We start from the raw sequence: 12,380 nt of genomic DNA, 5'->3' as shown, positions 1-12,380 counted from the left end.
TTTAAAAAGCTCTATAATGTTCATATGATCCACACAGTCGCTCTGACAGACTGTAATACACTACAGGAAGCGTAGGGGGCGATACGGCTTCTACTGTTTCATTTAAAAAGCTCTATAATGTTCATATGATCCACACAGTCACTCTGACAGACTGTAATACACTACAGGAAGCGTAGGGGGCGATACGGCTTCTACTGTTTCATTTAAAAAGCTCTATAATGTTCATATGATCCACACGGTCGCTCTGACAGACTGTAATAAACTACAGGAAGCGTAGGGGGCGATACGGCTTCTACTGTTTCATTTAAAAAGCTCTATAATGTTCATATGATCCACACAGTCACTCTGACAGACTGTAATACACTACAGGAAGCGTAGGGGGCGATACGGCTTCTACTGTTTCATTTAAAAAGCTCTATAATGTTCATATGATCTACACAGTCACTCTGACAGACTGTAATACACTACAGGAAGCGTAGGGGGCGATACGGCTTCTACTGTTTCATTTAAAAAGCTCTATAATGTTCATATGATCCACACAGTCGCTCTGACAGACTGTAATACACTACAGGAAGCGTAGGGGGCGATACGGCTTCTACTGTTTCATTTAAAAAGCTCTATAATGTTCATATGATCCACACAGTCGCTCTGACAGACTGTAATACACTACAGGAAGTGTAGGGGGCACCCTATGAGAGAGAGAGAAGCTGAAAAAGGCAAAATTTTAATTGAACAACAGTCGATAAATAAAGTGTAGAAACAAGTGTTTAGGCCGCTGCTTCAGTTGAGTTCATATTGAATTCAACTCCGATTTCATGGCTAATATCTGTCTAACTGTATTAGGCTCCTTTCTGACCCCCTGAGACTGAGGCAGGTGTAACGTTAACACTTGGGACAGAAGTCACAGACACTCTTCAGCTCTGCAGGGATTGGGCAATAATCTGATACTTAAGCGAGACTGCTACAAGCCTCAGGAGCTTTCTGCCACTGACTGCAGATCATTTACAATCAACCTTAATCCCCAGTCCGTCTGAAAGGAAACCGGACACCACAGAGAGCCGCATTCCTCCTGTCACGACCGCCGAAAGGCAGTGAGGTCACTGCTACACGTCCGAACAGAGGGCTAAACACAGGTATATGATACCAACAGTGGCCAGTGGCAGTATCAGTGGAGGAAAAACACTGCCCATCCTGCGAGGTCAGAAATATCTCTGCATGCATTGTTCACAGTCAGTTACTGATGCACAAAACCAACTGTTCTCAAGTTTTCAGTGTTTTAACTTTGACACATGATGTTTATGTACAGTAACACATATTATAACTAGAGCTGTTAAACAAGTAAAACGTTCTTTAGTTAATCATGATTAATCACCTATTTGCAGTTATTTGTGATTAATCACATTCTTTTGCGTAGTTAATTGTGATTCAACCCATTCAGTTGTGTGGTTAATTCAAATTAAAACATAACAAAATAAACAGAGATTTGTTTCCATTAAAACGTACATGTTGGGACAGCTATATGAGTGGACAAGACATTCACAACATTATTTTCATGGTGTGAACATAGAGTTGAAACTGAAACCGAAACTGACGTGAAAGTCGGGCAAACATGAAAACAAGGTGAATGCATTTTCCAACCTTCATCACCAACATTCGTGGAGAGGTTGGAACTATGGATGGTTTGAAGGGTCAAACTAGCAAAATGCATTAAGTGTTAAAACTGTAATGTTGCTAATTTAGTCCCGTTAACACATTATATAAAATAACTGACAACAAGGAACTAGTTGCATGTGGGGGCAGTCGTGGGCTGGAGGTTAGGGAACCAGACTCGTGACCGGAAGGTCACCGGTTTGATCCCCAGAGCCGACAGCACATGACTGAGGTGTCCTTGAGCAAGACATCTAACCCCCAACTGCTCCCCGGGCGCTGCAGTTTGGGCTGCCCACCACTCGGGCAAGTGTGCTCACTGCCCCTAGTGTGTGTGTGTGCTCACTAGTGTGTATGTGGTGTTTCACTTCATGGATGGGTTAAATGTGGAGGTGAAATTTCCCCGTTGGGGGACTAATAAGAGTCACTTAATCTAATTAAATGAATCTAATCTAAAACCAGCCTTACCAGCATTTTTATGTGCAAAGCTTAGGTTGGAAACTCATATTTACAATAATTCTGACAGCACAAGAAGGCAGCCTATATACACCTGCAAAATAGCGGTGAATGCCACCACTGGCACTGCTAACATGCTTCACTGTGCTTGGAGGAGAACACTAATCCCTGGACTGCTGAAAACGAGTAGACCAATTCAACCACTTCATCACATAAAGGACAGAGACGATCCTCTTGCTCTATGGTATTTCATTTAATTCAGAGTCACTCTGCACTGACCTGTGGTTCTGTGGCGGTGGAACATGTGGATGTCCATCAGGTTCTCCAGGTTCTCCGCCAGCGTAGAGCGGCCCAAACCGGTCATTTTGTCTGCACTCTGGATGCTCTTGGACTGCCAGTCCGTCCAGTAGATCTTGTCTTCGTGCAGCGTCAGGCCAAATGGATGAGGCAACTGGCTGCCAATCAAAACCTGCAGGAAGGAATTAAGGTTTAGTTCACAGTGAACGAGAAAGTAATTTGAAGTAATTAGACAAAAACGATAAACACAGGCTCAGCACTTCAACGAGTCATGAAATTTATACTAATCATGGACTAAAAATTGTATCAACACTGATGCTGGATTTCAGCTGCGTATTTAGATTCGTCAGTGCATGTGAACTCTTACTCTGATTTCTTTCATTCCTCAGTCTGAGCATGTGCGAAAAGAAACTGTGGTATGGGAAATAAGCAAGCAGAGTTGCCACTGCTGGAGCATCACTGAAACCAAACACATGCTCAACAAAATGAAGAATTTAAACATTCTTCATCCCACATCTGACATTATGTTTACATCACTTCTACCTCTGGGAGTTTACTGGCTGGTTGCAAAGCAGAAATCTGATTACTGTCTGATTCATGTAGACCTGGAGTTTCCACATTATCTGATTACTCTAGAGCACGAAAACACGCTGAACCAGTTACTGACAGTCTGATTTTCTGTGGTTTCAGATTATTAAGTACATGTAAACGCATTGATCAGATTACTGACAAAATCTTTCCTGCAGTCAAAAATTTGAAAACATGAAGCGAAGTTATTTATTCCCTAAAGAATTTGCATTGCTCAATATTATATATTTTTTCTGAATTTTTTTTTGTTTAACGTAAAACGTGACCTACACTGAGAAAAAGATAGCAGGCCTCTTTTGCGTTCACTCATATGTATAATTTAAATATTTTTTTTGGGGGGGAATATACTGTTAGTTATTTTTAGATATCATCCAGCACCACATATACATGTTGTAGCCTGCATGTTTGAAGGCCTGTGCACTGACCTGTCTGTTGGAGCCATCAAAGTTGCCAAACTCAATGGTCTTCATGCCGGCGTCGGCCCAGTACAGTCTCTCAGTCTGATAGTCTATGGCTAGTCCATTAGGCCAAGTCAGGTTGGTGGAGATGATGACTATGCGGCTGGATGCGTCCATCCCTGCACGCTCAATCTTGGGGTTCGCGCCCCAGTCTGTCCAGTACATAAACCTACAACAGGAACAAAACCGGCTCCACGTTTGAGATATTTACACTTAAAACGATGACACTGCTTTGCTCCACAATCCGGTATAGGCAGTAAAGGCTCCACTAGGTGGCACTGTTTCCGACTACACAGCATAGTTAAGCAGCAGTAAAGGTTATTAAAGGTGTTGAATGTGGAGTGTTAAAGCCCAGAAAAGTAAAGTCCTCAAAAATGACATTATTAATATTTTTTGTTTACATTAATTTTATGTTCTCTGACAATAAATAACGAATCATTATATTTATTCTTGAAAATAAATAACGTTTATTATGTCAAAATAAGACTTCAGTCCTGTCCAGGATTCAAAATAGTATTCAGACTTAAAACAAGAGCATATAAAAATAATCGTCAATAACTACATACATTGAAAGAAGGTAAATAGAATTGCGATTTTGGGACATATCGCCCCACCGTACCCTCCGATGGGATCCACCACGATGTCCCGGGGGCGATCTAGGTTCTCCCAGATAAGGACCGTGCGCATGCTGCCATCAGCATTGGACACTTCGATACGGTCAGTACCTGATGGAGATCAGAGAAGAAGAAAATCAGGGTCAGCTGAAGCTACAGCTCTGCTGATGTCATGATTGATCACTGAACTGTGATTGTATTTTCCACAAATCTGCATCAACACTTTAGACTCTCGCAGCCCATTTTTATTCATTTCTGTATTTATACTCATCGTTTAACAGGTGTTCAGATACTGTGGGTAAAGTATGTTTTTATCAATTACAGATGGCAGTTGCTTTAAAAGACCACCAAATCGTGTAAAGCTACTTCTATATGTTGCTTGCTGTTTGCTACACATTTGCCAACCAGCAGAAATATGAGCACTTAACACTGTGATCCAACTGTGATATCATAATGCATACCGATGTATCGACTTAACCCTAGCAACCACCTGGAATACCACAGCAATCACCTAGCAACACCAAAGCAATCACCTGGGATACTGGTCAGCAACATCCTACTAGCCACCTGGCATTGACAACAGCATAGCATATGACCTAAAATAATACAGCAACTATTTAGCAGCACCCTAGCAATCACCTGGGAACTTAAAATAAATAAACAAATGAATATACATGTTTAATAAATCAACTACAAACTAGCTGATAACATATAATTAAGTTAAGTGATACTTTATTGATCCCACAAACGGGGAAATTCCACCTCGGCATTTAAACCCATACGTGAAGTGAACCACCACATACACACCAGTGAATACACACACACTAGGGGGCAGTCAGCACACTTGCCCGGAGCGGTGGGCAGCCCTATTCACAGCACCCAGGGAGTAATTGGGGGTTAGGTGTCTTGCTCAAGGACACCTCAGTCATGTGCTGACCGGCGACCTTCCGGTCACAGGGCCAGTTCCCTAACCTCCAGCCCACGACTGCCCCCGAATTAAATTAAACATCATGATCACCTGCATCGGTCCAGTAAACTTTGTGTGTGACCCAGTCGACGGCCAGTCCAGCGGGGCTTTCCAAACTGGTGTCCACCACCACCTGCAGACAGAGTTAAATATGAATACAGACCCCACTCTGAAAGTAAAGTGATCTGGGAGCCAGGCTGCACTTCTGCAGTCTGTACAGCAGGGGGCAGTGTTTTATAACTTTCTCTAAGCTGAGTGGGTCAGAACTAAGTAGATAAACAGACAGATCACTTTATTAATCCCAGAGGGAAAGTCGCCTATTACAGCAGCACAAGATACAGTACAGAGCAAAACGAGCAAAAGCACTTCTGCGCTATTATACAGATGCCTGAGCAGAAGAGGTAAAGATATATGGCAAATTATACTATAACTACCATAAAATATAATGTGCAGTACAAAAATAAGCAGTAAAAATCGCCAAAAAATAAGCAGGTGACAACGCAGTGGTCATTATTTAATTTACTTTTTTTATTTATCATAATTAAATCATAAAAAAGAACCCTTCACACATTTCGTCTGCACTTTTAATGCATATCACTGACAAAATGCAGAGGTACATAACATCCACTACCTTATGTATAACTTCAGAATGTCTTTAATATAACTTTAAATGACACCTGCTACACAGCTTTCATGTATCGGTAGGTATGTATAGTGTTTAAGTATGTGATGACATCACAGAAGGCGCCTTAACTTTAACATACTATGTTATAATGAGATGTATTTGTAAAGTTTTGTCCACACATCCTGAAACATTCACGTAATGCAAAGGGGAGATGGTGCTTTTAAATAGCGTCAAAATAATAATGATAATAATAATAATCAATAATAATAATAATAATAAATAATAATGTAAAATGAAGTGATCATCTACACATGACAACACAAAGCAATCACAATATATCTATGCTTGTCTTTAACTACTGTACTTCATATTTTATGTAATTTTATCTATTTTTATCTACTGTAATTTTTGTTTCCTACACTCGTAACGAAGATGGTTCTCGAGATTGATGGAGAGTGTGTTATACATGGTTCTATATAGCCTATATACATATATAGAACCATATAGACATTGCCCATCAATCTGAAGAACCATTTCACCACGCAGAGAACCTTTTAAGCACGCAATTGGTTCTACACAAAACTCTAAATAGAATCTTTCCCATTAATAAAGAACTTTTGAAGACTTTAAGAGTCTGTATGAAGAGAGAATCTTTATACATCTTGGCAAATACAAAAAAAGCTAAAAAAAACAAACAAACAAAAAAAAAATACCTGAACCTATATGTAAAAACTATATGTATGTATATATATATATATATATATATATATATATATATATATATATATATATATATATATATATATATATAATAAATATACTATATTTATATATAGTATAAAGATTCTCTCTTCATACACACTCTTAAAAGGTCTTCAGTTCATTTGCTTGTTAACACAAACAGCTAATCAGCCAATCACACGGCCGCAGCTCACTGCATTTAGGCATGTAGAGGTGGTCAAGACGACTTGCTGAAGTGCAGACCGAGCATCAGAACGGGGAAGAAAGGGGATTTAAGGGGCTTTGAACGTGGCGTGGTTGTTGGTGCCAGACGGGCTGGTCTGAGTATTTCAGAAACTGCTGATCTGCTGGGATTTTCACACACAACCATCTCTAGGGTTCACAGAGAACGGTCCGAAAAAGAGGAAATATCCAGTGAGCGGTCAGTTGTGTGGACGAAAACGCCTTGTTGGTGTGAGAGGTCAGAGGAGAACGGGCAGACTGGTTCCAGATGATAGAAAGACAGCAGGAACTCAAATAACCAACCAGAATCTCTGAGGAACGTTTCCAACACCTTGTTGAAAGTCTGCCATGAAGAATTAAGAGTAAGGTGTACCTAATAAAGTGGCCGGTGAGTGTGTATATTATATTAATGTAATTCACTGAAACAGGTGGCGACATTGTTTGTAAGCAGGTGATATTTTATTGTGATCTGAATATGATGAAGCTGTTTTGCTGTTTTATCCTTTGCATTTCTTTAAATAAACGCATGAAAGTATAACTAATTAATTCTATGTTAATTAAATGGAAACACGGCAGCTAAATGGTGTTAATAAGTCCAGTCTCTCTTACTGGGTTCTGAATAACTGACCTCCTGTTTGGATCCGTTCCACAGCGCACGGCTGATGGAGTCTGTGGTGACGTCGGTCCAGTAAATATGACCGTCTCTGGAGTCCCAGTCCAGTGCCACGGCGTTACGGACGTCCGCCAGTGGAATGACGTCGTCTGACATGTCCTCGGTGTCGAAGCTGATCCGACGGATGTCCGTCCTTCGGGCAAAAAGCAGGAACTTGTCAAGACCTGATCAAAGACCAAAGGTCTCCTGTCAGTGCTCCAGATTTAAACAGTGGGGGTTCATTATAACACAGACAAACACTCACACATGCACTAATTACAACTAATAAAAACATCATTCACAATTCATAATAAGTTATTGCTTATTACTTAAAACCACCAATAAACTGTGAGCGCTAAAAATGCAGTAGAGTTAATAAATCACGCCTCTGAAGCAGGGCTGGGTGATACGGTCAGAAATTTAAAACCATACTCTCACCACTCGATTTTTGTGATCATTATTTTTTGTGATAATAATTTGTGATTTTTATTAAATGCCTTCCTTACTGCTCAACTTTAAATTTAAATGCTTATCTGTCCTGATGTTATATTAAAAATAGCTTCGACTATCTAGAGAACACACGTTTAACTCAGATCCTAAGACCACATAAATAAAAATAACCCTCTGCAGCTTAAAATCTTTAAACCCTTTGTTTTCCCTACTCAGTGCTCAGAAGTAATGCAAGTAAACAATGATTTGATAACTTCACCACTCTTACAATATCCTCAACTTACTTACAAATTGTATGTGTGTATCTATATATGTATATATCTATATATCTCACACACACACACACATATATATATATATATATATATATATATATATATATATATATATATATACACACACACACGCACGCACACACACACATATATATATATATACACATATATACACACACACTATATATATATATATATATATATATATATATATATATATATATATACACACACACACATATATACATACACACATACATACGCAGACATGCACGCACGCACACACTTTTTAAAATTCTTTTTCTTATTTTTGTTCATGGTTTGTTTACTGTTTTTTGTTTTTGTGCGTGTTTGGATATGTTTATAATATTGTTAAAAATCAATAAAGACAATGTAGGCAAAAAAATAGCTACATATGCAAAGAATTGCTGAATGCAAAAAAGCTTAAATCTTAAAAAATGGAAAATATTGAACATTCTTGAAAAATGATTGTATATAAATATAGAAAAAACATATGAAGACTAACTGTGCTGCTAGTTTCCTGCACACCGCCACCTAGTGGATGGAATACTGCACTAAGGAATAGAGCAGTGGAGTATTACTGAAAATGTGTCAAATGTTCATTTTGATTATTCCTGTTATCGTTTAGTCACCCAGCCCTACAGACGTTTGAAAAAGCAGTAAGAGCTATAAAGGTGTGAAGGCAGGACTCACTCAGGGCGCAGTTGTACTGGTCCACCTTCCTGAAGCCTGTAGGGCAGGCGCAGGTAAAGGCTTTGTTGCTGGGGAGACACAGGTGACTACAGCCGCCGTTATTCGGCCCACAGCGATTCCGGCCACCTGGAGATGTCAACGGAAAAAGACACGAGGAAGAGGAGAGTTATATAGATAGTTAGGAACGGGCAAACGCTGAAAATATAACGATCACATATCATCACATAACAGTCATACACTAACAGTTTATTTACATTTAAATTATTTTAAAATCAATGAATGTACAGCAGAGATGATATCAGCTGCAGACAGAGAGAAAATGACAGCAGCTGAGAGTCACTGTGTGTGTATTGTGTGCACTGTGTGTGTGCTGTGTGTGTTGTGCATGTGTATTCTGCCTGTGTGCTGGGAGTACAGTGTATATTGCGTATGTGTGTATTGTAGGTATGCACTGTGTGTGTATTGCTTGTGTTGTGCATGTGTATTCTGTGCTGTGTGCCCCGTGTGTGTATTGTGTATACTATGCGTGTACTTTGAGTGTTGTGTGTGTGTGTGTGCGCAGTGTATGTGTACTCTGTGTGTGTACTGTGTGTAGTCCAAGTCATATGACTCGAGTCCACAGCACTGTGTATTGCGTGTGTGTGTGTGTGTGTGTACTGTGTGCTGACCTGCAGCTGTATCTGAGGGTGCAGTGTCTGTGTACACGCGTGTGTTCTTGTATTACTATATTTCTGAGGACCCCATGTCTTCGTTATGATAGGACTACATTACATTTTTGTGTTGTTTTCACCACAATTACTTTTTTATTTGAAAACTAAAAGCTGAAAATTTGCCTTTTGGATACTGAGGTTAGGTTTAGGTGTATGTGCAGTATTATTTAGCTACAGTAACACAAAAATCAATAGAAACCTTTGGACGTCCTCGTATGTATAACAAGACAAACGTGTGTGTGTGTGTACTGCATGCTGACCTGCAGGCTGTCTCTGAGGGTGCAGTGTGTGAATGTCCATTGGAAAATGAAGTTTGTTGCGGATGATCTCCTGGTTTTTGCCCGTGAACTTGTTGGCGCTGTTGATGCTCTTGGTGTGCCAGTCAGTCCAGTACAGACTGTCCTCAAACACGGTGATCGCAAACGGGTGAGGAAGTCCTGCGGGGGAGGGAAGGAGTGTGGGAAAGAGGGTACAGAGGGAAAAGAGAGGGAGAAAGAAACGAGAAAAGTGAACATATAACAGACAGTCCTGGGAATACATTGCAGTTATTTTAATATGCTTCACCGTGGCTTGATCCGATCCATTAAAGGGCACATATCCTTCATTTCCTGTTTTCTTTTCCCCTGAGGCCCACTTACAACATGTGTGTGCCCTAATGTACCAAACACAGTCAGAATTCATCATGACATGATCCTTTTCAAACCGCTCTTCAGCCCTTAGAATCTAAACAGGCTGTTTGTCATCACTGTGCCTTATTTACACATATGTAAATGAGCACTGCTTGGATTGGCTGTCCTGTTGTGCCTCGTTCCAAAAAGCACTGGGAGCTGAAACATTCCTGGGTGCTGTACTTCAACATGCATGGGTGGGTCTAACCTACACTTTTTTCTCCTTTTCCCACTCCTTCTCTCCGCCCCTGCCCCCTCCAGGTGTGTGTAAAGTTGCTGTTTTCTGATCTTATCAGGAAGGAACGTAATGCATGGCTGGACTTGAGCTCCAACAGCCGTCTCTCTCTCTCTCTCTCTCTCTCTCTCTCGCTCTCTTTTTCTTATCTCCTTTTTTCTTTTACTTTCTTTTAGTTCTGCTGGTGCACCTATAACTCTTATCGCTGCTATCTCTCTTCTGTTCTTGCTTTAGCTGGAATTCTTCCGTGTATGCAAGCATTGAAAAAATGCCTTTCTTCTATCGACAGCTGTAAGCATGGCTGTGGGAAGTATGCATGTTGTACCTGCCCACAGGTGTTGTACCTGCCCACCCACCAGACAACCACACACACACACACACACACACACACACACACACACACACACACACACACACACACACACACGTCTCTACATTCTTCTAATAGCCGTCAAAGGTGCTTAGAACAGCAATAAATGGATGAAAGCATGTCACATGCTAAACCAGCAGGCTGATCCACATTAAATCTGAATTCAGTCTGGACTTCAGCTTTTGTTTGTACACAGCTGTGATTCTCACAATTCCAGAAACCACATAATCAAGTCTATTAGAGAAAGACTGTTCACACCTCGTCACTGCATGTAGTATCTGTACTGTACTGTAAGATTCAGCCTCACGCATTTACACTTCGTAGTCAAATGCATCTGTTTGGTCAGAGTGAAATCCAATTCCTGTGGGATCATCAATGACTCAACGATCTGGGTGCGGCCCATCAGTGTAAAGAAGGAGGACAGGGGCAGGGCTTATCCAATGGACACACTTACGCTCAAATGACTAGAATTTGGGTCTGATGACCTTGTAAATTCTGGGGTTGTGATTTGTGGGGTTTGCTTTGCTTTTTTTCTGCTGAAAATGTTCAACTGGAGAACTTTCAATAAACATGAGCCAAACCGAGAGTAACAAATACTAAAAATCAGCTACAATCTTGAACGAAAAATCTGATCAAGCCTGGAAATCTGTGCATCATCACACCCGCAAAAACTCAACAAGCAAACTTCAGACACCAAGTGCGTCTTGGCTGATCGACTACATTTGATTTAGGGGGCGAAAGTGTTTCAATTACACTTTTTCCTCCAAACTATCGCTTTAAAAACAGAAACCCTGCCTGTTTTTCTCAGTGTGTGGCCGCCTCGGTTGCCCATTCTTGCGGCCACGCTCATTCAGGCTTTTCCTTCTGGAAGGCTCCAGACGCCCGTGTGGTTTCTGGGCCGTTTTCATCCGCCATCCTTGGGGCTGGAATTCCACACACTGGCTGGGAATGCCGAGCCAGAATGCCGAGCCGGAATGCTCTCTGTAAACCCAGCTTTCATACCGGATCACATTTCACCCCCACAATCCCCCCAGCTACAACTGGCCAATCGTGTTCGGCCCTGGTGTGTCCCTGATGCGCTATGAGGCAGATGATAAACCGCTAAACGGCCAGCGTCCGGCTCGGCCCACTGCGGCGCTGGCCTCATAAATCTCTGGCCTTCTACAAAGTGGGTCTGGAGCATCTCTTCATATTATATTTAGAAGAAATACTGGTACTGAAACCAAGACCCTGAACAGGAACACACTCAACAGCTTTAACTTGCACATTAGTCTCGTATTCATTACTGAATAAAACGCTTTAAAGGGCCGATACCAGGTAAAAACAAACTACTGCTTCTGCTTGAGGTGCTCTCTTAAAAAAGATTCCTCAAGGGTTCTTTGGTAAAGACAATGGCCCAATATAGAACCATGTATGTGCTGAAATCACTGTTTGCATGCTGAGATAGTTCTTCAAATTCAAACTGTTGTTGCCAAGCTTGTAACAATAGCCAAACCCGTTTAGGTGCTATACAGAACCCATTCCCGTCATTTTGAAGAACCATTTCACTTCTTTGAGCATTTATAGTTCTATGAACCACCGTCTTTAGTAAAGAACCCTTAAGGAACCTTTTTTTAAGAATGTTCTTTTAAAATCATTAATTTTTATGATTTCACAAAAAAATGACACATTAACACGTCTGCCTTATTGGC

At 40.8% G+C, this 12,380-nt stretch overlaps 1 protein-coding gene across 2 annotated transcripts in view; it reads right to left on the bottom strand.

Moving 5' to 3' along the window:
• Nucleotides 1-12,380, bottom strand: part of lrp4 (low density lipoprotein receptor-related protein 4) — a 173,162-nt gene that overhangs the window by 32,022 nt on the left and 128,760 nt on the right. For both annotated transcript variants that reach the window (XM_017722066.2, XM_017722067.2), the window contains exons 15-21: nucleotides 9,677-9,853; nucleotides 8,707-8,832; nucleotides 7,244-7,452; nucleotides 5,079-5,160; nucleotides 4,066-4,171; nucleotides 3,414-3,615; nucleotides 2,383-2,572 (exon numbers count right to left, since the gene is read on the bottom strand). In XM_017722066.2, coding sequence (XP_017577555.1) covers nucleotides 2,383-2,572; nucleotides 3,414-3,615; nucleotides 4,066-4,171; nucleotides 5,079-5,160; nucleotides 7,244-7,452; nucleotides 8,707-8,832; nucleotides 9,677-9,853 — 1,092 coding nt within the window. The remainder of the gene's footprint in view (nucleotides 1-2,382; nucleotides 2,573-3,413; nucleotides 3,616-4,065; nucleotides 4,172-5,078; nucleotides 5,161-7,243; nucleotides 7,453-8,706; nucleotides 8,833-9,676; nucleotides 9,854-12,380) is intronic.

This window comes from Pygocentrus nattereri, chromosome 15, assembly GCF_015220715.1.
Source record: "Pygocentrus nattereri isolate fPygNat1 chromosome 15, fPygNat1.pri, whole genome shotgun sequence".
Lineage (NCBI taxonomy): Eukaryota > Metazoa > Chordata > Actinopteri > Characiformes > Serrasalmidae > Pygocentrus > Pygocentrus nattereri.
The sequence above is the reverse complement of the archived record's forward strand: the minus strand, read 5'-3'. Positions and strand labels throughout refer to the sequence as shown.